This window comes from Aspergillus fischeri, genomic scaffold, assembly GCF_000149645.3.
Source record: "Aspergillus fischeri NRRL 181 1099437636263 genomic scaffold, whole genome shotgun sequence".
In the NCBI taxonomy this organism is placed as follows: domain Eukaryota; kingdom Fungi; phylum Ascomycota; class Eurotiomycetes; order Eurotiales; family Aspergillaceae; genus Aspergillus; species Aspergillus fischeri.
Window position 1 is genome coordinate 638,677 of NW_001509763.1, and position 21,534 is coordinate 660,210.

At 48.5% G+C, this 21,534-nt stretch overlaps 5 protein-coding genes across 5 annotated transcripts, besides 2 other annotated features; 2 read left to right on the forward strand and 3 right to left on the reverse strand.

Annotated features, from left to right (window-relative positions):
• Window positions 1–949: 949 nt before the first annotated feature.
• NFIA_026640 (regulator of nonsense transcripts 2) lies at window positions 950–4,792 on the reverse strand (the record flags this gene model as incomplete). The annotated part of the gene is made up of 8 exons (XM_001261486.1): window positions 950–1,047; window positions 1,098–1,242; window positions 1,294–1,599; window positions 1,665–1,943; window positions 2,002–2,159; window positions 2,211–2,502; window positions 2,556–4,712; window positions 4,766–4,792. 8 exons carry the CDS (start codon window positions 4,790–4,792, stop codon window positions 950–952), a joined length of 3,462 nt encoding a protein of 1,153 aa, XP_001261487.1.
• Window positions 4,793–6,934: 2,142 nt separating this feature from the next.
• On the reverse strand, window positions 6,935–8,479 carry fhdA (putative transcription factor Tos4; the record flags this gene model as incomplete). Its single annotated transcript, XM_001261487.1, has 1 exon — window positions 6,935–8,479. One exon carries the CDS (start codon window positions 8,477–8,479, stop codon window positions 6,935–6,937), a length of 1,545 nt encoding a protein of 514 aa, XP_001261488.1.
• Window positions 8,480–10,243: 1,764 nt separating this feature from the next.
• On the reverse strand, window positions 10,244–11,600 carry sun1 (SUN family protein UTH1; the record flags this gene model as incomplete). The annotated part of the gene is made up of 3 exons (XM_001261488.1): window positions 10,244–10,285; window positions 10,345–10,721; window positions 10,775–11,600. The coding sequence occupies 3 exons, from the start codon at window positions 11,598–11,600 to the stop codon at window positions 10,244–10,246; spliced, it is 1,245 nt and encodes a 414-aa protein (XP_001261489.1).
• Window positions 11,601–14,985: 3,385 nt separating this feature from the next.
• Window positions 14,986–15,019: a microsatellite.
• A 169-nt stretch (window positions 15,020–15,188) lies between these two features.
• Window positions 15,189–16,673: a mobile genetic element.
• A 1,115-nt stretch (window positions 16,674–17,788) lies between these two features.
• NFIA_026670 (uncharacterized protein) lies at window positions 17,789–19,072 on the forward strand (the record flags this gene model as incomplete). The annotated part of the gene is made up of 2 exons (XM_001261489.1): window positions 17,789–17,857; window positions 17,927–19,072. 2 exons carry the CDS (start codon window positions 17,789–17,791, stop codon window positions 19,070–19,072), a joined length of 1,215 nt encoding a protein of 404 aa, XP_001261490.1.
• Window positions 19,073–19,522: 450 nt separating this feature from the next.
• NFIA_026680 (electron transfer flavoprotein subunit alpha/FixB family protein) lies at window positions 19,523–20,722 on the forward strand (the record flags this gene model as incomplete). The annotated part of the gene is made up of 3 exons (XM_001261490.1): window positions 19,523–19,828; window positions 19,902–20,070; window positions 20,142–20,722. 3 exons carry the CDS (start codon window positions 19,523–19,525, stop codon window positions 20,720–20,722), a joined length of 1,056 nt encoding a protein of 351 aa, XP_001261491.1.
• Window positions 20,723–21,534: the final 812 nt, after the last annotated feature.

Here is a 21,534-nt window from a genome sequence, read left to right on the forward strand (position 1 = left end):
AAAAATTTCCCTCGTATCTGTTGAACGGTCCAGAAAGGGTGGGAAGTGTGGGATTCAGGCCGTGTACTACTATACCTTCATCGCTCTCTTTCCTGCACTATCTCCTAACGAATGGCCGATCTCTTTCCTTTTTATCCGTCTGGGTGTTCTTTTTATCATCGCCATTTTGGTCTGCATCTGATTCATTCTCCTGATTACCCTACTCCATCATGTATCTTAGTGTACTTTATGTTCTGGCCATTCAGCAAGAGGAGCGATAGAAAATAGAGCCTTCTGTGGAGTTACCATAGCCGCTTATCATGTGTCACTGATCTATCTCTACGCGGTTAGACAAGTTGAGTTCGGATAAATCAATACTTCGTTGGACTATTGCAATCTAGCGTTCAAGACACGCAAAGTGGATTGATGCTTCAGCTAAAGACGGTGACCCGGGCTCAAGCATGATGACCTCTCCTTGTTCGCGCCTGCTAAGCAGCGGCACCCATATCTTGCTTCCAGTTTCACGGACTCAGAAGACTGGCACTTCAAAGCCATTGCCATTCGAGTTGTGGCGATTCGACCCAGAAGACAAGACCGAAGAGTCTAGTAGCCTGACAACGACCACAACTAACCCCGCCGGAATCCATTCCGTGACATCAACCATACCATACGAAGGCCATATCATGCTCCTCACAAAGTCCTCTCGACAGCCGAGCAGCATGAGCATGGAATGTTTCCAGTAGTGTAAGCCGCGTACATACGGAGGCAGGTCAACACTTCGAGATGTCCAAGGTCAAAATCACACAATGTAGTGATGCTTGATGGGCCACTCGTCAAAAGTTCGCTGGCAGTAACGAAGCTGACGCGCAGTAGCGCACTCAACCGGCTCAGACATGACCGATGAGGGTGCACTCTCAATCTTATGGAGCAATGTACAGCTGAACAAGTTCAACTGTAAAACAGAGGACTACTACCAATTGACATCGCTGAGCTGGAGCTTTCTAGACCGGAAAGCTGTGCGGTTCGAGCCAGGCTTGTCGAGCTTCGGAGAGGTACGCTTTTCAAGCACTAAACGCAAGTCAGATAACGAACACTGGCTCGAATAGAGCGATGCTCACCTTCAGTATTGTTTTCAGCCTCGTTAGTCATTTCGTAATTGAGCACCAAGTTCTTAATGCGTTGCTGTTCTTCACGATCCGCTTGCTGCTGACTCTTCATGGCGATTGCAAAGCTAGAGTCAGATGGGAGATCAATTGTACGAGTCTATGGCTTGTTAGTAACATGCAATGCATATGGCTAGGAAGTGCAACAAACCTGCTGCTTATTTCCCTTCTTTGTCATCAAAGAGAAGGCCATTGTATTGGTTCGCTCGGGAGGCGCTTCAGTCACTGCATCACCCGCCGAAGCCTCACGGCCAGCGCGCCTCATGGGAAGAGGAATATCAAACACAGCCTTGCGTTCGAATCGTCTGGACTCCATACTCTCTGCCATCATTTTCTCGAACTCGCGGTCAAACTCAGCCTCGACCTCAGGATCACGCTCCTCCTCCTGACGAGTAACAAAGATCTGCTCGTCCTCGGATTCACTGTCAGTATCTTGCTCGGCATTGGGGCCAGAGACCTGCATTTATTAGCAATCGGTAACGAGTCTGAAGGCGACCTCGCCCTGATGGATGTGAAACTCACTTCAGCTTCATCGCTCGACTCTTGTTCTTCTTCAGCCTCGGGAATTGCGTCATCCTCGAGACCGTCATCAGACGAGCTGCTTTCTGCATCATCTTCATCCGCCTCCATAGGCCTCTCGGAATCCGGAGTCTTGTAGTTCTGAGCGACTGCTTCACTGAACAGCTGCGTGGCCTCCTGCAAATCAGTCATCAACTTCCATTGAGGACGAGCCATAGCGAAGGTGTCCTGGATCAAAAATTCAACGTCCATAGGCAAAGGGTCCTTTGTAAGATAATAGTACTGTGAAAATATTAGACCACTAAACTCCTCTCGAAGACTGAGCGGGCAAAAGAGGTACCTGGAAGAAGATCAAGAAGAAATCCAACTTCTTTTTAGCAGACCCACGATCAAAACAGTGACCACAAGTGTCCAGCAGAGTGCAGACTAGGCGAATGCGGAAGAAATCGTCTGGTAGATCTAGTGGGTTGAGCTTTCCAGGAATCGGAGTGCCACCTTCTACATAATATATAAGTAATAGAAAACGTTAACGAATCCAAAGATGCTTACCGTAGCCGAAAGTGACAATCCGGTACAACGTATCAAAGACCACGGGTGAGTCGATCATTTTGTAGTTGTACAATTCCCCGAGGTATTTGACTTCAGCTACACGCTTCTGGTTGAACTTGAAATCGTTCTGTTCGAGTCCCAGCGTGATCTGCTCGAGGATGTTGTCTACAACACTGATCACGAAGTCCTGGTGATACCTGTAAAGTGCACTGACAAGGATAGCGAGAAGGTGGATATTGCCGTATTTGACCTTAACCGGCTTACTGAAGACACGCTCCAAGATATCGACCACCTGGAGAACGAGATTAGCCATCTGTAGCACGAAAGGGTGTAGAGTGTGCTTACATCTTGTTCTTCCCAGTGGAGTTTTCGAATTGATTTCAAAATTTTGGTGTAATTACGCTTGTTCATGTCCAGGTAAATCAGCTTGCGGATGTAGGATTCCATAGGCGTGCGCTCCTTTTGTTGAATAGCAGGTCGCGGCGGCGGGTCGACATAGTACATTGCGTTCTCGATAATCATTCTTTCTTGCTGACCCAGATGTTGGACTGTCTTCTTCCTGCCGAGCTTCTCCAAGAACGAAGCCATCCGCGGGGATGTTTCTGGATTCCGAAGCAGGTAGCGTCCGCAGTTTTCGAGCAGATGACCAATAATCTCAATGTTCATGCGTGAAAAGTCATCGAGGGAAACCTTGAAACAGTGAAAGATGATATGCTCCGGAACCACACCGAATTTGGTCAACTCTGCGAAATAGCGGATATTGGTCATCCGAACCTGGCCGAGGAATTCTTTGGACTTCCGACGTTGAAGACTGCGAAACTCTTCGTCGAGGTAAGTTATTAAACCTTGAGGAATATCCTGAAGATACTGTCCGAGGGTTGCAACCAGTCGGGAATACAATGGCAAAAGATCGACTCGACCCTTTGGGACGTCTGACACAGCCTTGATGAGCCTGTTTCTCGACGCCTTGGAGTTGAGAAAGCAGAACTCGAGTGCCAGCTGATCAACTTGGTCTTTTGTTTGAAGTTCGGGGAGTCTAGCCAAGAGAGCATCTACCTGAGCTCCAACGGTCTTGCTGGCGATAGCGGTAGACTGATCTTCCGCCTCCGCAGCAGACTTCTCTTCCGACGTTGGGATTTGGCTTGCGTTCTCAGGCTTCTCTGAACTCCAATCGGGGGTAGCTTCGCCGTCTGTCTTTTTCTTTGCAGCATCGTCGGAGTCGGGCTTTTTCTTCTTGCCATCCTCAAGCAGAACCGACGGTACCTTGCCTTTGAGATCAACCAAGTTTTCGTAGAAGCGCCGTTCCTCTTCATCCTCCCAAATACCGGGACCTTCGCCCTGGCCACGCAGGTATTCCGAAGTCTTCACAAGCCCGATTCCACCACTCGAAGCAGAATCAGCCGCTTCCTGTTCAGCCAAGGCGGGCATTTCCACCCCTAGAACCTCGCACAATACCTGAGTGTTCGCAACCAGTTTCTCCAATGACTTGCTCTGCTTGTCGAAATTCGCTTGACGATCCTCAAATATCTCACCACTCTTGACGTAGGCTTCCGCATTTCGACGGCTCTGTGCTGCCAATGCTCTCTGGTCGCGAACGACGTGCGCCTTCACATCTTCCAAATACCGGCTCAAAATACTCCTGAAGCGAAGCTGCGTTTTCTCCGACACAAGCGGCGGGTCATTCTCGGCGGCCGTCGCATCGTCTCCGCCATTCACTGTATCTGCGGGAGCAACAGAGGTCGTGGTCCCATCCACATCAACCGTCTTCCGGTTTTCGTCAACCATATTCACTCCTAGAATATCCCAACTAAAGCTTTTGGCAAATAACACGGCAAGTGGCAGATTGGCATGCTCGCGATCGTGACCAAGAAGATCTTTCAAGACCTCCAGAGGGAACGGCTCGGCTTCTTTGTCTTGATCTTTGGCTGCAGACGGCGTCGTCTTAGGCTTAGACACGGCGTCTGTCGCCTTTCCACCGATACTGACCGCACCATCCTTGCCCTTGGCGCCCAGGTCATCTGGTCTCTCGATATCATCGAGGGTTCTCAGAACTCCGACAAGCCATAGCTCCGTGACCACTCTAAGCAGCACCCGATGTCTGGAAAGTCTCTCTTTCTCTTCACGCTCGCGCAACTCCTGGCTGAGGGTTCTGAGCTGCGACTTGTCAGGTGTGCTGAGGCCGCGACCCAGCAGCCAACCGATCTGCCTCGTGAACTCGTCCGGTCCGAATCGCTGATGCAATGCGCTTGTGACTTCCACGCCCGCGGCAATCTCCCCGGGCGACTTAAGTTTGCAGAGACCCTCGTAGCATGCGGAGATAATCTCGGAAAGGTACTTGTGGAGCGACAAAGTGCGGATATCGGTCAAGAAGGTTTGCAGGACTGAAGCATTGATTCCTGTTCGGAGACGCTTGATAAAGGCCGTATTCTTCTTCAGCGACGAATCAAGCGAACTGCTAACTGGAAAGAGATCTGTAAAATCGTCCGATACGTAGTTAGGTGACTGTGAGACGAAAGCATCCAGCGGAGTTTATCATTGAACGGGGAGGTAATTACCACTCTCTCCAGCCCAGGCTCGTTCATTCAGGTCGCGGAGCTCTCCTATATAGTTCAAAATTGTCAGATATCAGGTAGACTTTGGTTTAGCTTCAAATTCTATGCAAAGAAAATGCGTACGCTTTCTCTGACGTTCCATCTCTTATTGCCGGCTGCTGTCCGCAGCGATTTTAACTGTCGTGGGGTCCTTTCTCAAAGTCCGAAAGGAAAGCGCATAAGTGACTTGAACGCCACATTGGTGAGGCACGGCGAAAATGGCGCGCAGCGTTTGGTACAGCTAGACGCCCTCTGTGCGTCAAGTTATAGACTGTTGAAGATGAAGATGATTCTCTTATTTGACTGACTGCGGCGGCGAAGTGGGATCCGAAGGCGGTCCTGCCAGAGAAACTGGACCCTTGGGATGTTGCGGAGATCGCTCTTCCACTTACTATAAAGCCCAGCAGAGCGCTGTCCTGCTGCCCTAGCTCAAGGCATTTCTTTCATTTTATTTTTCTCTTATTGGAACTTCGTGCATAATGTCAAAGACCTATTAATTATAATTTCAAAATAGCGAAGGTGCTGTACTTTTTCTCGATCATGCTGTTGCTTGACGAGGGACAACCATATGAACATCGCCTTTACTTCTCTTCGATGAACGAACACACGCTTTTATGTTCATAGAAATCATGTCCTTAGCAAATCCTACTGAGCTTCATCCTACCCCTATGCTATCCAGCATCAATCAAGACCAAGGCTCAGAAGATAGGTTCAAAAAGACGGCTACATATTACAGATCCTGCAACGTCTCCGTGAACCCCGTCTCCTTCCCTCTCTCCGTTGCTAGCAGCCTAGACTGAAGCTCATGTTTCTGATCCTGCTCACTCCAGCTTTGTTGACGATTGATACTCGGCTTCCACGGCTTCTCCGAGGAGCGGCCTTGAGAACTGCCACTTGGTGGATCGGGGAGGGGCTCACTGCTTCGGCTCACGGACGGGTTTGCAGGCAGCAGGACAGTCTGAGATTCAGAGCTGGGTTCAGCGAATGGTCCTTGATGGCCTGTGGACGACATTGTTGTGTTGGTGGGCGATGCTGTAGATAGAACTGATCTATACTACTGATGCGGGGCTTCTTCTCCCTTTGCTACATGTAACGTGATGGTTTAGGCACTAGTCCAGTAACCGTCAAGGAACATGACTTACTCAATTGAGTATGATAATGATGGAGTTCCAGAGACACAGCAAAGTGTGCTTAGATCAGCCAGACACGAAGAATATCAGACATCCATTTGACAGTTTAGAGGGATTAATATAGGTGCCAGGAGCCCATGGTGACACGGAAGGTCAAGCTATGTCATAGGTAGTGGCGACTTAGAGAGTTACATTGGCCGGATATCAGACTTTCGGGGTACCAGATAGTGACAAGTTATTATTTCTACCACAACACCTCCGAGAGGTACCTCTCTAGGCCCAACATCAAATAATATCAAAGCGAGCAGGGGTCATACGTTATAGCCAACACTTCCTTGTATGAGAGGTGTCACGTGATATGAACGATGAAGAGATAAGTGATCGGATAAAAAATGGACCGAAAATCTAACCAGTACGTCTCTACGAAGGAAAGCAAATGGTTCGACAGTCAGGACGGCAGAAAATGTAGAATACTTTTATTCTCTTGAACGAGTCTTCATACCATACAGTCATTGAAGAGCCGAGCTCATCTGGTACATGGAAAGAGATCTTTGCTGACAAGAAGATTTGCAAAGACACTCGGTCCACGCAATATATGAACAATCATGCTGGAACCATCAGCTTGCATCATAGTCCCATCATCAGCAAAAGGGACGTGGTACGAAATCGCACGGGTACAAAAGAACAGGTGCATCTCGACTGTTTGAGGCGCATATTAAACAAACAAGGCATCATACCTAGATGAGAAGAAACGAACCACCATACATCATACACCTTCATACAACATGGAAAAATCAAACAGGGTATGCCCACGCCACGCTATGCGAGTCCTCGAACTTCAAAAACAAGGGAAAAACAAGGGTAATGTAACTATGTACTAAGAACGGTTACAGCAAATCTTTTAATCGGGACATCGGCGAATACGACGCCATCTTGGTCTTCACAAAGTTGTATCATTTTGGCTTACGCCAGAAGTATTGCTGTACGGAAATTAGTTGCATGACTAACGATCAGTCAGAGACTCGAAGCATACCTTGTGTTGCTTTCGGCAGTTGCGAAGACCTGGCTTTCTGAGGTCATTCACAACTGCTTCACGTCGCATATCATCGTCGTCGAAGTCAGGTATATAGTAGTATTCGCTTTCAAGGGGTTTGCCGGCGGCATCTTTTCCTTCACGCGCAACCTTGCCAATACATTTGGTGGACTCTAGGATAGCGCGAATCTCCTCGCTCGAAGGCCCCTGTTTGAACCGGTCATCCCGCTTCCACAGAGCCGGAGGAAGATTATTTAGTATAGTCGAGAATGGAGTCGAAGACAGGCGGGAGAAGGCCAGTTGATTCGCCGCATGGTTCTGGATTCTCTCACAGGTCTCGTCAGTCAGTCCTGACTTGCATTCCGAGCTGTCTTTCTCTGAAGGCCGTTTTGGCTGTTTGGGAGATTGAGTAGGCTGAAGGGGGCGAGAAGGGCGTGGGCCTCGCAGTGGTGATTCATCTGCGGAGAAAGATGCCATGCGGGGAAGGAGGTTGTCGCCGAAAGGACCGAAGGAGTGAATGATTGGATCGTTCTCCTCGTCGTGATCCGAGAATTCGTCAGGTCTGCTAAGATCGCTCAGGTCGCTGGACTGTGAGCTTTGGAGAACATCCGCTAGGCGTGCGGATTCCTGGGCGGCTCGAGGCGATGACACTTCCCGAGAAAGGTTACGACGAACAGGAGATGCCTCATCTTCATACACGACCACTGCGTTTCGCGAGCGGGTAGGAGTAAACAAAGGCGAGGATGGAGGAACGAGTGGCTGCACCGCAGGTGACGGAGAGACGGGGGAAGCCAGACGCTGTCGTTCGCCAAGGGGACTATCTTGTAGGCTCCTACGAGACTGATTGGGGCCCTTTGGTGTTGTCTCCTCCCAGGTTTGCTCCGAGTCCGTTGAAGCATAGTCCTTCCTTTCATTCCGTGGCCATTGCACGAGCACACGAGCGTCGTGGACATCCACCATGATGTCCGCATCTTTGATATCGGACGTGAACGTCTTCCCTTTGGCCAACTCATACGTCTTGCCTTGGCAGAGAAGTTTGACCCCGTTCCACCCCATGCACATTATCTCCACCCTATCACGATCAAATGGATTAGGTGCCGGTTTATAGGCGGCCTTGACATGGACCCTCGATATCATCCGGTTAGCAGACAATTGGTGGTGACAAGATGCACTAGACCTCCCCATCAAGATAGGCTCTCCACTCTCAGGAAGCATCAGTGTTGGGACGGTCGACAATGGAGTACGTTCGGAACCTGACTGGGCAATAGTACGACGTGATGCAGACCGTGACAATGCCATCCGAGGCGGCGACGAGGACATGATATGGGTCGACGAGGTCGGAACAGGAGTAGGATAGGTCGATACTATGCCATGGCTATCGCGAGCCACACGCTTCTGTGGCCGAGGAAGGGAGGGAGACGAGCTCAATGGCTCAAACGCAGGCAACAAGGACGCAGGACGCTTCACACCTACCACAGAAGCAGTGGCGCTGCTCCTTGGAGGAGAAGACTCCATGATGCTATGGACTTCGTCCAGATCAATTGAAAGATAAAAACCAAAAACAAAAAAGTACTAGGCACCTCTAGCAAACTCCTAAAGAGAGAAGATATTGACTGAGGTTCGCGTCGAGGCCGCGTAGGGACCTATTTCTATGGCACAATAACCACAGGACAGCAATATAAAGGAAAGAGAGAAGCTTGTCCTAGACAAAAAGGAAAGAACCGAAGCTTCCCCCCAGGATGACGACCAGGAGGTTGGGAAGCACGAGAAAATTGGCCTGCGAGAAAGAACAAGTACGAGGCATAGAAGAAAAGGGTGAAAGTTGGTGTGTGGTGCAGGAATGCCTGCCGGAGCGGAACGTCTCGTCCTTCCAGCGCGGATTTGCACGCTTACAGACTGAGACGCGTTCGATAGGCGCCGACAAGGGCTCAGAAGCTCCACCGCTAACCTCGCGCAGCCTCACTGAAAGGCCATTTCAAACTATGTGTCACACAGCATGATTCTCGTTTAGATTCTCAAGCCAAGCAAAAGATGAAATGGTGAAGCATGAGCTGATAGAGACCATGCCTCAATGGCTCATGCCTGCATACATTATCTGTGTTGTGTATGCAAAAGGCGCGTCCGCCGCGTCTAGCCTCATGTGCTCCCGCGTTCTATGGTTCGAGTCCCCGTGACTCGCGCATGATCACGTGATCAAAGGGTCAGCCCTCGGTCAGAGTGCTTGCGCCGCTTTGCTGGAATGCCCGTTCTGACATGCAGCTCACCTAGCTTGGTCGTGCTCCAATTGGATGATACCATGCATTTTTGTTGGTGCCTTGCTTAGTCTACCTACTGATGACAGGACTGAAAGAGGTGAGGCCAGCAGCTTGGGGCCATTGACTTGAAAAGGAAATTTGACGGGAGAGATAGTCCCTGTCATTTGGACTCTGTCCTAGTCTAAGGGCAGCAGCGGCAATATCTCATGCCTGGTACCGTGGTGCTTAAGCCAACAGGAAGCATTTCTAGGATTCTGGTTTTCGTCTACTCCCATTTACGGAGTACACGATGCGTACTTAGGTACTCAGCACACTGCAGCCATCGAAACCATACTCCCAGCCTTCCATCCCCTACTGATTATTTCTACGGAGTACTCCACCCAAAGGATACAGTGCATTACCATCAAGGTTGCGAACTACTAACTTTTGCATGTGTCATGCATATCGGAATTCAGGCTGTACTGTGGAATGTTCCTCAGATATATATAGTAGGATCTATTGGACTAAGCCAGGGATACGCAAGATACACATTTCCTCAATACGTGTTTTGTCTAAAATTTGAACCAAGCTCAGTGCAAAACGAAAAAAAAAAAGGATTACGTTCTAAGTATTTGGAAAAGCTGAACATTTCGCAGACGTAAGACAGGAGGTGGACAGTCACAGATGAGACTTGGAAAGACGACAAAACATGCAGGAAGCGACACTGTGCAATTGAGAAGGATGATGGTAAATAAACCGGGATACTTGGCGGCTCTGAAGTTGGAGAATAAAATTTAACCACAATGTCTCTAACAAAAGGTTGAAGACATGACAAGATGTGACAAGAACTTGAGTCCACGCCACGTAAGGTGATATAGTAAGATACACAGAAGAAAGCAAGCACACCGGGTAATTGTTCATGAGGCGGATGAGCGGCGCTCAATCGTCTTCTCTCACAGAGTATTGGCAGAATATCTGAGGTGGCCGTTACCATCTACGCACAACGGCGACACGCACTACCATTGGAGCTGGACGACTTCATACTCTAGTAGAAGACAAAGGTAGCATCGCCAGACATGACCTCGACCTGTTGGAGACGGTTTGTAAGTCAACTATTCTTAACATGGCGGGGTGACTCAAACTTACAGTGCATCCAGAGCTGCTGCTACCGGTCTCGGAGTAGAAGACACCATTTTCGTACTTGCAGGAGCCGCTGAGGTTATCACCCTTAATCTTAATGTTGAAGTCAAGCTTTTCGGAAGTTGTGGGGCTGTTCTGGAAGATGGAGAGCCATTTGCCCTTGTTCAGGCCGACACCAAGGTTGACGGGAGCCCAGTTGCCGATAGGCAGGGTGCCATCACCCCACTGGCAACCCTCATCAGGGGTAACGCCCTTAGGGTTGACGTAATACTGGGCAGAGGTTGTCTTGCCCTGCCACTTGTAGTAGGTCTCACCATCGGGGCAGGTCAAGGGCTGGAGGTCATTGCCACCAAGGCCGATGGGAATGGTCTCGGATTCGGTACCTTAGAAAGATTTCGTTAGACAGAATAAAGTTTCATGAAATGGTCAAACTAACCAGGATAGTCAGTACGGCAAACAGACACCGTTTCGCCCAGAGTGTTCTGGACGCTGACACCTCCAACACCCGGAATGCAGAGCTTCTTCGAGAGAGAAGGATTGGTAAGGTGGAGCTTTCCGTTGCGGCACTCAATACCACCAACAGACTGGCCAGTGGCGCCCTGGGTACTAGGCCATTGAGACTTCTGATAACCAGGCGGGCAAGCATAGGAACACATGGCACCATCTTTGCAGGTGTCGCCAGCGATGGCCGTCACAATATGGTTGATAAAGTTGCCGGCGTAGGAGACGTACTGAATACCAGACCATCCGCCGAGATTGAGGTAGTCGAGGGGAATAGCGCCGTACTGGGATGGGAAGGTAGAACAGTCAAGTTCTCCATCAGGGAAGTCGGCATCCAAACCGGTGGCGGTGGAAGAGCTGGAAGCAGAGCTGCTAGAGGCGGCAGGGGTCTGGACTGCCTCTGAGCTTGGAGCTGAGGTCGGGGAGGCCGGGGTGACAACGGAAGAGAGCTCGATGAATTGGGCCGGGGCAAAGGCGGGGGTGACCTCAGGCGTGGAGGCAGGAGCAGCGGCGCTGCTCAAGTTGTCGCAGATGCCGGTAGGATGGTCGTTGTTGGCAAACTTGAGTTTTTGACTAGCCAGACCGGCACACACCTCCTTAAGAGAAATCGGCTTTCCGTCCAGCTCGTATTGCACGACGGTGGCACCGGATTCGACCACGTCCTCGCGCTTGTGCTGGTGGTGACGATGCTGGTGGTGATGTTGAGCGGTCACCAGGGAACCCGCTGTGGCGAGAGTAAGAGCAACGGTGATGAACTTCATTGTGCTCACGTCCCTAATATTGCGCTCACGATGTCGGTAATCTTATAGTCATGCCAATTAGCGTACGCTCCGTGAGAAAATGAGTTCAAGGCTGTAATGTAAGGCATCCACTCCATTGCATCATTGAGATTCTTATCCACTTAATGCAACAAGCGCCATTTGCACAGATACATAAGAGGTCCATTGCTCTCTCTGATGCCTCGCCGCCCAGGGTCAGACCTCTCAAAGATGGTCACGGATGTGCCACAATTCAATGCGGTGCAAATCTAGAAAGCAGACAAGGATGTGAGAGGGTCGATTGCACATACCTCAACGTCGCAAATTGCCCAGGCACGCTCGTGTGATAAGACTCGGTATAGAAACAAAAATCGCCGGAGCTCAGTTTACTCGCTGAAAGTTGTGGTCGCAAACAAAAGGCCGAAACCTAGAAATGAATATGAGAGTTTGAAAGAGTGAAGACGAGGTTCCTAAAAGAGCGTGCGAGAGAGAAGACGAGTCCCTCTGGTCGGATAGGAATCTCTGGGGCCGCAGAAGACAAGGTTCTCTGGAGGAACGTAAGATCGCAAAAGAGAAAAATAAGGGAGGGGATCAAAGGGACAGAAGAGGAGTAAGTAGAGTTAGAGAAAGACTGTTAGTCAACAATAATGGCGGTCCAGGGGAAGCTACGGGACAAGGCGTAAATGCAGACTGCAGACCCTTCCAGGGGGCTGAAGAGCGAAAGTGTGTGTGGGTGGCACTGCCGCTGGAAACTGTGGACAGACAAAGACAGAAAGGCTGATAGTCAATAATAATACTACTACTGTAAGTGTTAAATTAATCATAATAATAGTCATGCTAATAGAAATAGGGGGCCCCACTCCGAGAGAAAGACTGAAGGTTAATGGGGTCGAAGACTCCAGGCATACAGACTAGATTGTACTGTATGGACCACTCCATAGTACGGAATTCAATAATAAATCGGTTGGCGCCCTCCCGTTTGTTTTTGTTACTGTTGTTGTCTTCTTAGCGCCCTGGAGATAGCTGGTACCTGGCCGTAGGGAGATTTAATCAATGGTTGACGGAAATGAGCCTGATGTAAGACCGGTGTGGTACGTCTTATTACTGGTCATTCATTCATCAGGGGTACACTCGCCGAGGAAAAAGGTCGGTAACCCAAAGTCAGAAACCCGCTACTGAAATCATCCATGGACAACGTGATATTCTCTTGGATTAGCAGCCACAGTGGGGACGCCGACGTGTCTACAACAGTTTGTGGTGCGTATCCTGACTACTACGGTAGTCTAAGTAGTATCTAAATTCTTACCTAGGTCCAGTAGCTGAAAGTCGGGTTGCCTCCCATTAAACACGAGAATTCCGACGTCTAAACTCCAGAAATTGGAAGACTGGAACATTCTCACTAGACACTGGGCAAGGGGTTGCGGCTGGGGATGGTTATATCCTTTTACTTTTGACCTGTGCTCTGTACAGAGTAGCAAATTTACCCAGATATCTAGCCTCCGTACTTGATGTTTGTCCGTTTCCTGTTCCTGGCCTGAAATGTCGGCTTGAGCTTGGCGGTTGCCGAAATTACCATGGTCAGGTCTGGCCAATCACGCTGGAGCCCTTGGCAGAGGCCGTGCAAAAAAATCTGGTACACCCCCGAGCCAGGCACACCAATCACAAATCAGATGGTTGCTCAAACAATCCCATCGCCGTAAGGTTTCACCCCCCAGCAGCAGTCCAAGTCTCCAAAGCGTTGTTGTCTCATGTCTGATTCTGATGTGCATGACTGCATATGCAAGGTACCTGGTCCTGGCTGGCGTTGATGATAACAAGGCAAATGTGTTGTCATTCTTGCGGGAAGAACAGTGATGTCAAGTTAGCAGCAAGTTGTCAGCTGAGTTCTTCTGTAATAATGAGACAATCAACAACGGCCAAGGAAAAAGGGTCATTCCAGTCCTGTCCATGACGCGGAGTGTACTTGCGCTTTTCAGTAAAAGCACGGTTTGTGGAAACAAATCCACTTTGGATCTGCATTGGATCCAAACTTCGTCACGCTCCCGCAAAATAGGGGATGGTTCTTTCAGTGTCTATCTAACTTCGGTAATATGAAGTTCAAGGACTGGTTTTCAAGAAGTCCGAACTTGGTGGCAGATGGAATAACAATCTAATGGGTTGAATAAAGTCTAGACTCCTCCTATCTTGGGGTTAAGTCATGTAAACTCAATAGTTTCCCTTGGTAAATACTCTAACTGGCGCAGATCGGACGTTGCAAGTCGCAACTTGCAAGACAACGACTCAACTTTTGATAGTCGAGAGAAATTCTGATGGCTTGGATTGATGACCTGGATTTCTGAACATGTCTTACCTTTCCCATCCGCAATCTGTGCTGGTTCTGGCTAAGACCCTCTGTACCTTAGCTCAAGAACCTACTACGAAGTACTTTTTTCTGGATGATTAATAAAGACCTTAGTGATCCTGCCCGATCTTGAGCTAGCAGGCTATTTGCAGGGTGATATCCAATATTTCTCAAATATCCTCGAGGACTGATCATGGAGCTTCCTGCATGCCTGTTATCTAGACTTGGTATGGCCTGTGAAGCACTGTAGATGATCCCCCAAATCGCCTCATTGTGGGTACTTCGTCGAGGACCAGCTTAACTTAGGCAACACCGTTAATGAAGTTACGAGGGTGATTGATTTAGAGACATAACCAGCAATTGGTCAATATTATGAGCATCGGTTTTCTCCTCATATATGAGATCGCAGAGCGCCTTGCTCTCATTTGAGCAATATTTCAGATCTTCCTTGTTCGTGCTGCTACTGATGACTGTTGACCAAGGCTGCTGTCATAGCTGGCTGTCAAATACATGGAGCACTGTGACACGAAGATGTGGTGGGCGGTATCATAGGTAGTCACCTGCCCCGTTGCCCACGTTTCGGAATATTGCTTCTATTGCGGGGCCATTTTGAGAGCAATACAGAATAGATATCATTTACGGATACTTGACTTGAGTCTTGGAAATTGCCAGAAATATGTTCACCTGTAAGTATGAACATCGAGGTCGAAATCTAGGGCCAATTTTGACTACGAAAGTTCGAGGCCCGTTGCCCACACTTGGGCTACCTTACATGCTTCAATTACACCAACGTGCTGGGTCTAACTGTTGCCGAGGAGCCAGGTAACAATATATATAGCAAGCCGCTAAGTATGCAAGATATGTTTTCGAAGCCTGTCTTTTCTCCCTGCGACATCTAGATCGTGTAGAAATTATATTGGAGAAGCGAATGCCACTCCGAGACCATTGCTGATACTCCGTACTCCGTACATTCGAGGCCTTTCCCTCACATGTGGATAGTGTAGACTAAGGGGTGGATCTCCAGAGTTAATCAAGTAACGTAATCCACAACCGAGCGAGCCACCCAACCGAGCGAGCCACCCGAACATGATTCTGCCCGCAGTCAACTATAAGATATCTTAGTACTACGGAATCAAACCAAAGCAAAAAGTCTTTGAACATTTGAATTATCTAGGTCTACTAGGACAGCTTGTTCTAATATGACCAATTTGATGGCAATTGCTACATCGTGGTGGCGCACGCTTCTTAGGAACTGGTTCCATCACCTGTATAGCTTCTTGGGCAAGTTGCTGGCCTTTAGCACCTATCAGAACACCTCCAGTAGCAATAAAAGATCTAGGGGTTGTGTGCTTTTATTTCTGCTTCTCATTTGCTGCGCGTAGCCCTTTTATCTCCTGATCTAGGAGAAGGACTTTATGCATGGTATATTCAGCCGATTTTGCTAGCTGACGGATTGCTTTATTTAGAGGACTTTCAGAGTTGCGATTGATCAGTTGTTTGATGAGGTGCATCTGCTTTTGTACCTCAGCAGTTGTATAAGGAGTCTTTGCAGTCTATTCCTGATCTGAAGGACCATGGGCAGTAGATGGTGGTGTAATATGCTTGATAGTAAGCTTATCCAACACCCGTTGGCAATTCAATGGAACAAGACCAGAGGCTTCAAATCCACTGCGGATATTTTTGGATGATAAGGCCTTTCGTGCTTCTCTATAAAGTGTCAGAAAGTTCTCCTTATCAATGTGATGAATGCCGTTTTGAATGCTTCTCATCACCTCTATCCCATATGCCTCCTTTAGGGGTGCAAAGCAGCCAACATCAAGAGGTTGCAGTTTATCAGATGAATGAGAAGGCATATAAAGAGGGATGATCTGATGATTCTTGCAGAAAAGATCAAACTCTGCTGATTCATGGCTAGCATGGCCATCAAGAATCAAAAGCCGATATTTCCCAATTGTACGAGCCATAGTATGTTTTTCAAAGACCTTTTCCAACCATAAAACTCCAAGGTCATTATTAGTCCACCCATTATCACTCAGACCAATCAGCCAGTCAGGGTTGATATCTTGATACCATTGAGATTGGTGGACCTTGCCGGAGAAGATGATCATAGGGGGGAGAGGCCATCCAGAGGCATTAATGCATTCAATGACAGTGACCCATTCGTGATTCCCTGGCTGTATAGCTCGTACGCGGCTTGTTTGATGACGGGATGAAGTAATAACCTTTGCTGTATGGGCTACACCCATTTGAAAGCCAGTCTTATTGAAGTTGTAGATATCCTGCTCAAGAATACCATATTTTACTATAGTATTCTGAACAAGATTAAACCATTGGTTGATGACTTCTGGATCCTCACATTTTGCACGCTGGTAATCATATTTGCGGGTATATTTTGATATAAGATCATCATGCTGTTTAATAAAGTTGCTGACCCAGTTCTTTCCAGTAGATAGGCCTGGATTCCAATGAGATAGTAAGATATCTGCCATTTTGCATACAGTATCCTGAGTTGGTGGTAGGCCGCGCTCATCCATATCCAGAATCCATTTCTTCAGAGAACCCTCTTCTAGACTGCTAAGCTTCTGGCAGTTGGCTGGTATATCAACCCGCGCTTTGCGTCCACTGATTTGATGTGTAAGAGTAGATTGAGGAACATCATATGCTGCTGCTGCTGCTCGTATGCTTTTGAACTGGCCATTTTGGTATGCTTTGACTGCAAGAGATATGCGATCTTCTAATTTAACAGTTGAATCAGGTTGTTTTGATGTCATATTGGATGGAAAATTGGGTTTGATGATGATCCAATGGATGCAAGGTTTCAGGGGTTCCGAGGTGGCTCGCTCGCTTGGGTGGCTCGCTCGGTTGTGGATTACGTTAACTAGATGAGTCTTCCGCCTCTGTCGAGTGTCGTCGATACTCCTTTAGATGTGCCATGCGAGTAGATAGTCGTAAACAAATCGTCAATCGTAATATTGTTATAATTTAAGCTCATTAGCTCGTCAAACATCATCGAACCGCCTGTAGATATTCCGCAAATTTGCAAGAGTACGCTCAGTCTAAACCGAGGCTACTGTGCTACGGCACTATGCTCCAAATGAACCGATGAGGAATAGGAGTGATACCAGGATTACTGATTGTGGACCCAAGACGTTCATACTTGGATCTCTCAGCAGCACAAAACGAATGGAAATAGAACCAGGATATGCCAAACATTTGAAAACATGACTTTCACTGAGACAAAGTCGATGCTGTATCTGACCTGTAAACTGAATAAGCTATACCTGATTGTCCAAAGAGTCGTTGTCCTCCTAGCTCACTCGTATATATATATGTACGTCTCTGCGACGTATATATGCAAATCAGGCGCTCCTTGCCAATATAATAGAGCCAGAAGAATTCTCTGAAAAACATGCTCAGAGTAATCATACCGTGAATACTGTGGCCCTTGCTTGTATCTGCAGGAGATCTCAAGTATGTCGATTGAAGCATACCTTCGGCATATGACCAGCACACAGATTACTGCTTATTATAGTCACATTTTCGAATACTCCAAGAGAATGAATACAAGCACCAACTGGTATGTTCGACTTTCATTTCTGAACTGAATATAAAAGCTTCGTTATCTAGAGATGAATTCTCAGGATCATTCAGAAGGTTAGAGAATCATGAGTTTTGCTGGTGAACCGATGTCGTTCGGTGCTATTTTGATGAGGGGACATGACTAAGCAGATGCATACACGCCAAGACCGGACAAATTTGCCTACCGCCTTCCCGTGAATTTTTTTGGTTTCCATTATCGCAGAAATTGAGATATTCGAATTCTGCAACGGCAGTCAATCAGTTTATAAGAATGGTGTCCTCCACAGCGCTCACCACGAAAGTGGAATCGGGGTCTCCTTATCAGCTTGAAAAGAGCCAAGTATGTCCCTGCGTCTACCACCTTATGATCATCACAGACCAGTCCTTTTGCTAATCACGGATCATTTAGGTCGCCAGAGCTTCTTCCGCACTCTTGAAACACATCAAGTCGAAACAGGAAGAGCAGGAAAAGACAGCGGCAAAGAAGACACTTATCGGCGACGATGAAGATTCCGAAGAAGACACTCCGCTGAAAAATGAGGCGATCTGGCTTGTGCTCACCACGAAGAAGCACGTTGTCGACAAGAACCGTTTGAAGCCCGGAAAAATCAGCATTCCACACTCCCTCAATGCCTCGCCGTCGTTAAGTATTTGCCTTATCACCGCCGATCCTCAGCGCTCGGTCAAGAATATCGTCGCCGATCCTTCCTTCCCTCAGCATCTTTCCTCTCGCATTGACCGGATCATTGGTTACTCGAAACTCAAGGCTAGATATCAGAGTTTCGAGAGTCGTCGTCAGCTACTCTCTGAGCACGATGTTTTCCTCGCAGATGACCGGATTATCATGCGACTGGTAAATACTCTTGGAAAGGTGTTCTACAAGTCGAGCAAGCGGCCAATTCCCATCCGTATTGCCGAAATTGAGAAAGTGGACGGCAAGAAGGTCAAGAAAGACCCCAAGAAGAAGTCAAAGGACGATGACAGTACTTTCGCGTCCCCGGCCATTGTCGCCAAGGAAATTGAGAAGACGCTCAACTGCGCCGCCGTACAACTTGCGCCTGCTACCACGGCCGCAATTCGGGTGGGCTCATCTAAATTTACTCCAGAGCAGCTCGCCGAGAATGTTGAAACTGTTGTCAAGGGTTTGACGGATAAGTTCATTACGAAGGGTTGGAGGAACGTCAAGGCTCTTCACATCAAGGGCGCTAATACTATGGCCATGCCTATTTGGCTGGCAAGCGAATTGTGGGTGGACGAGGGTGACGTTGTGGAAGATGCTGAGGAAGATGTCAAGGCTATCGAGGGTGCGAAGAATGACAAGAAGCGCAAGCAAACTGGCGATGACGAGAAGTTACTCGAGGACAATAAGAAGGCCAAGAAGCCGAAGGCTGATGAGGATGACGATGCGTTGTCCATGGCTGCAAGAAAAGAGAAGCTTCAGCGGCAGAAGGCTAAGGCGTTGGAGGATGGGAACGAGTCTGGTAACAAGAAGGTTACAAACGCAGAGAAAGTGGCATCAGGGCTTTCAAAGAAGAAGAGAAAGTCGATTTCATAATTGCTTCTATACTGGTGTTTTACGGATGTTGTATTTGTCCAAGATACGGGTTTTGCCGCGGCGTACTTAATGTCACGTGTGTCAGTTTTGTGATATAGACACAGGGCGTGTTCTCAATACCCCTCGAAGAACAAAAAGTCTCTTTTCTGATATGGCCTTTCATGCTTTCTAGATCACCATAAAAGTTCCCTTTTAGAAGCAGTGTATCCCCAGAAGCGAGTACAAATCGTAGATACTCGGTCGTAAGCTTGTAGAGGCCTCATGAGCTCGGTCATCATAACCGAGGACAGGCCGGGATCGGCGATGCTTGGCGCTCCGACGATAACCACTGAGCCCGTCGGAATAATCCTCAGTGTCTCTGATTCCTGTTACCCGCATTCAAAAACTCATCCTTGTTGCCGACCCAACGAGAGATCTGAGCAGGTCTCACCACTCTCTGAATATAGCACAATGATTCCGATTGCAAGACACTCCGCCCTGCGGGCCGTCCGGTCGCAATTCCAGCCATCGCGGGCCTTCAATCAACCTACAGCCTCCGCACTTGCCCGCCTTCTCTCCACTTTAGCCGTGCTTGAACAGCGTGATGGCAAGCTCCAGAACTCTTCCCTCTCAGCAATCGCCGCGGCGCAAAAGCTTGGGGGACCAGTCACAGCGTTCGTGGCTGGCGCAGGCGTGAAGGGAACTGCTGCTGCCGAAGCAGCTAAGATCAAGGGCCTGGACAAAGTAGTGGCGGTGGAGAACGACGCTTATGAAAAGGTTAGAGTGACCCGGGTTGTCATATAGTGATTTATATGCTTTTTTGCAGGTACTGATGTTCATTGAAATCCAGGGGCTGCCCGAGAACTACGCTCCTCTTCTTGTGGAGAATATCAAGAAGGGCGAATATACCCACATCATCGCGGGGCATTCTGCCTTTGGAAAGAGTCTCTTGCCTCGTGTTGCGGCTCTGCTCGATGTGCAACAGATCTCCGATATCACAGCAATTGAGAGCGAGGACAGTATGTGGCCCCCGGATTGAGTCTCGTCGGACTACGTGATGAGTCATTCGCATATTAATCCGTTGATGCAGCTTTTGTCCGCCCAATCTACGCCGGAAACGCCATCCTCACCGTTCAATCGACCGATCCCATCAAGGTGATCACAGTCAGAGGCACTGCATTCCAGGGTACTGAGACCGAGGGCGGCTCTGCCGAGGTCGTCGAGGGAGCTGACCCCAATGCTCCCGCTCAGACCGAGTGGGTATCTGAAGAGCTCGCCAAGTCCGAGCGCCCTGATCTGGCTACTGCCTCTCGTGTTGTGTCTGGTGGTCGTGGCCTGAAATCGAAAGAGGAGTTTGACCGCATTATGGTGCCTCTTGCCGACGCATTGGGAGCTGCAATTGGTGCTTCCCGCGCTGCGGTTGACAGTGGTTTCGCCGACAACAGTCTCCAGGTTGGCCAGACAGGCAAGAACGTTGCGCCTCAGCTCTACCTGTGCGCTGGTATTTCGGGTGCCATCCAGCACCTTGCTGGTATGAAGGACAGCAAGGTCATTGCTGCTATCAACAAGGATCCCGATGCTCCTATCTTCCAGGTTGCTGATGTCGGCCTTGTTGGCGATCTTTTCGAGAAAGTGCCAGAGCTTACCGAGAAGCTGAAGAGCCAGGCGTAAATACAAAGATCTCATTGCGGAAGTACCTTTTATGATTTTTATTGAGCCTTGTCATGTTGTTCATTTCCTTATGCAACCCTCTACAGGTGGTGTGTTTATATAAAATGTATACCACGCAACGCCAATGCTAGGAAATAGATTTGGAGCCTAGTATCAACAATCCATCCTATGCCTGCTTAAATCAACGTGCGCCTGAATCTACGAGGCGCGCCCAAAATAGGCCAGAAACTTCTCGCTACTCTGTACATTTAAAATGAATTGGTGGACGGAACGTAGCAAAGGCTAGGAAGGTGGTCTCCACCCAAAATATTATCTAAAGCTGTCGCAGGGCCTTCTTCGTCGATGAGAAACGTGATCATGCATTCAATTGAGTTGAAATCGATCGCAACTCATGAACGTAGGTGTGTTGAGGAGTCTATCGGAGTGCTACGGAGTAAATGCGGAGTGGCCTGCAATGAAGTAGCAACGATAAGCGGCCAGGCGCGTACTCCGCTGGCGCGTCTTGAACGCGTCGTCTTATTCACTTTTCATCGAACTATGGGGAGCGACTAAGCTGATAGCTACCCTCTTTTCTTTGTTTTGTTACTACTCCGTATAGTGTCATTGAATTGATACGTCCCTCTAATTGACCTTAATGACAACCTCTCCACCATTGATTCCCCCTTCGTTTGATCCAGCTATCCACCTTCACTCCGAAGAACAGAACCCTCTTTCAGAAACCTTCTCCGACGATCTCGAAGCCTTAAACCTACACCGACTAGAGAACATTCGTAACAAGGTTGTTATACAACACCGGGCTTGGAATCTATCTG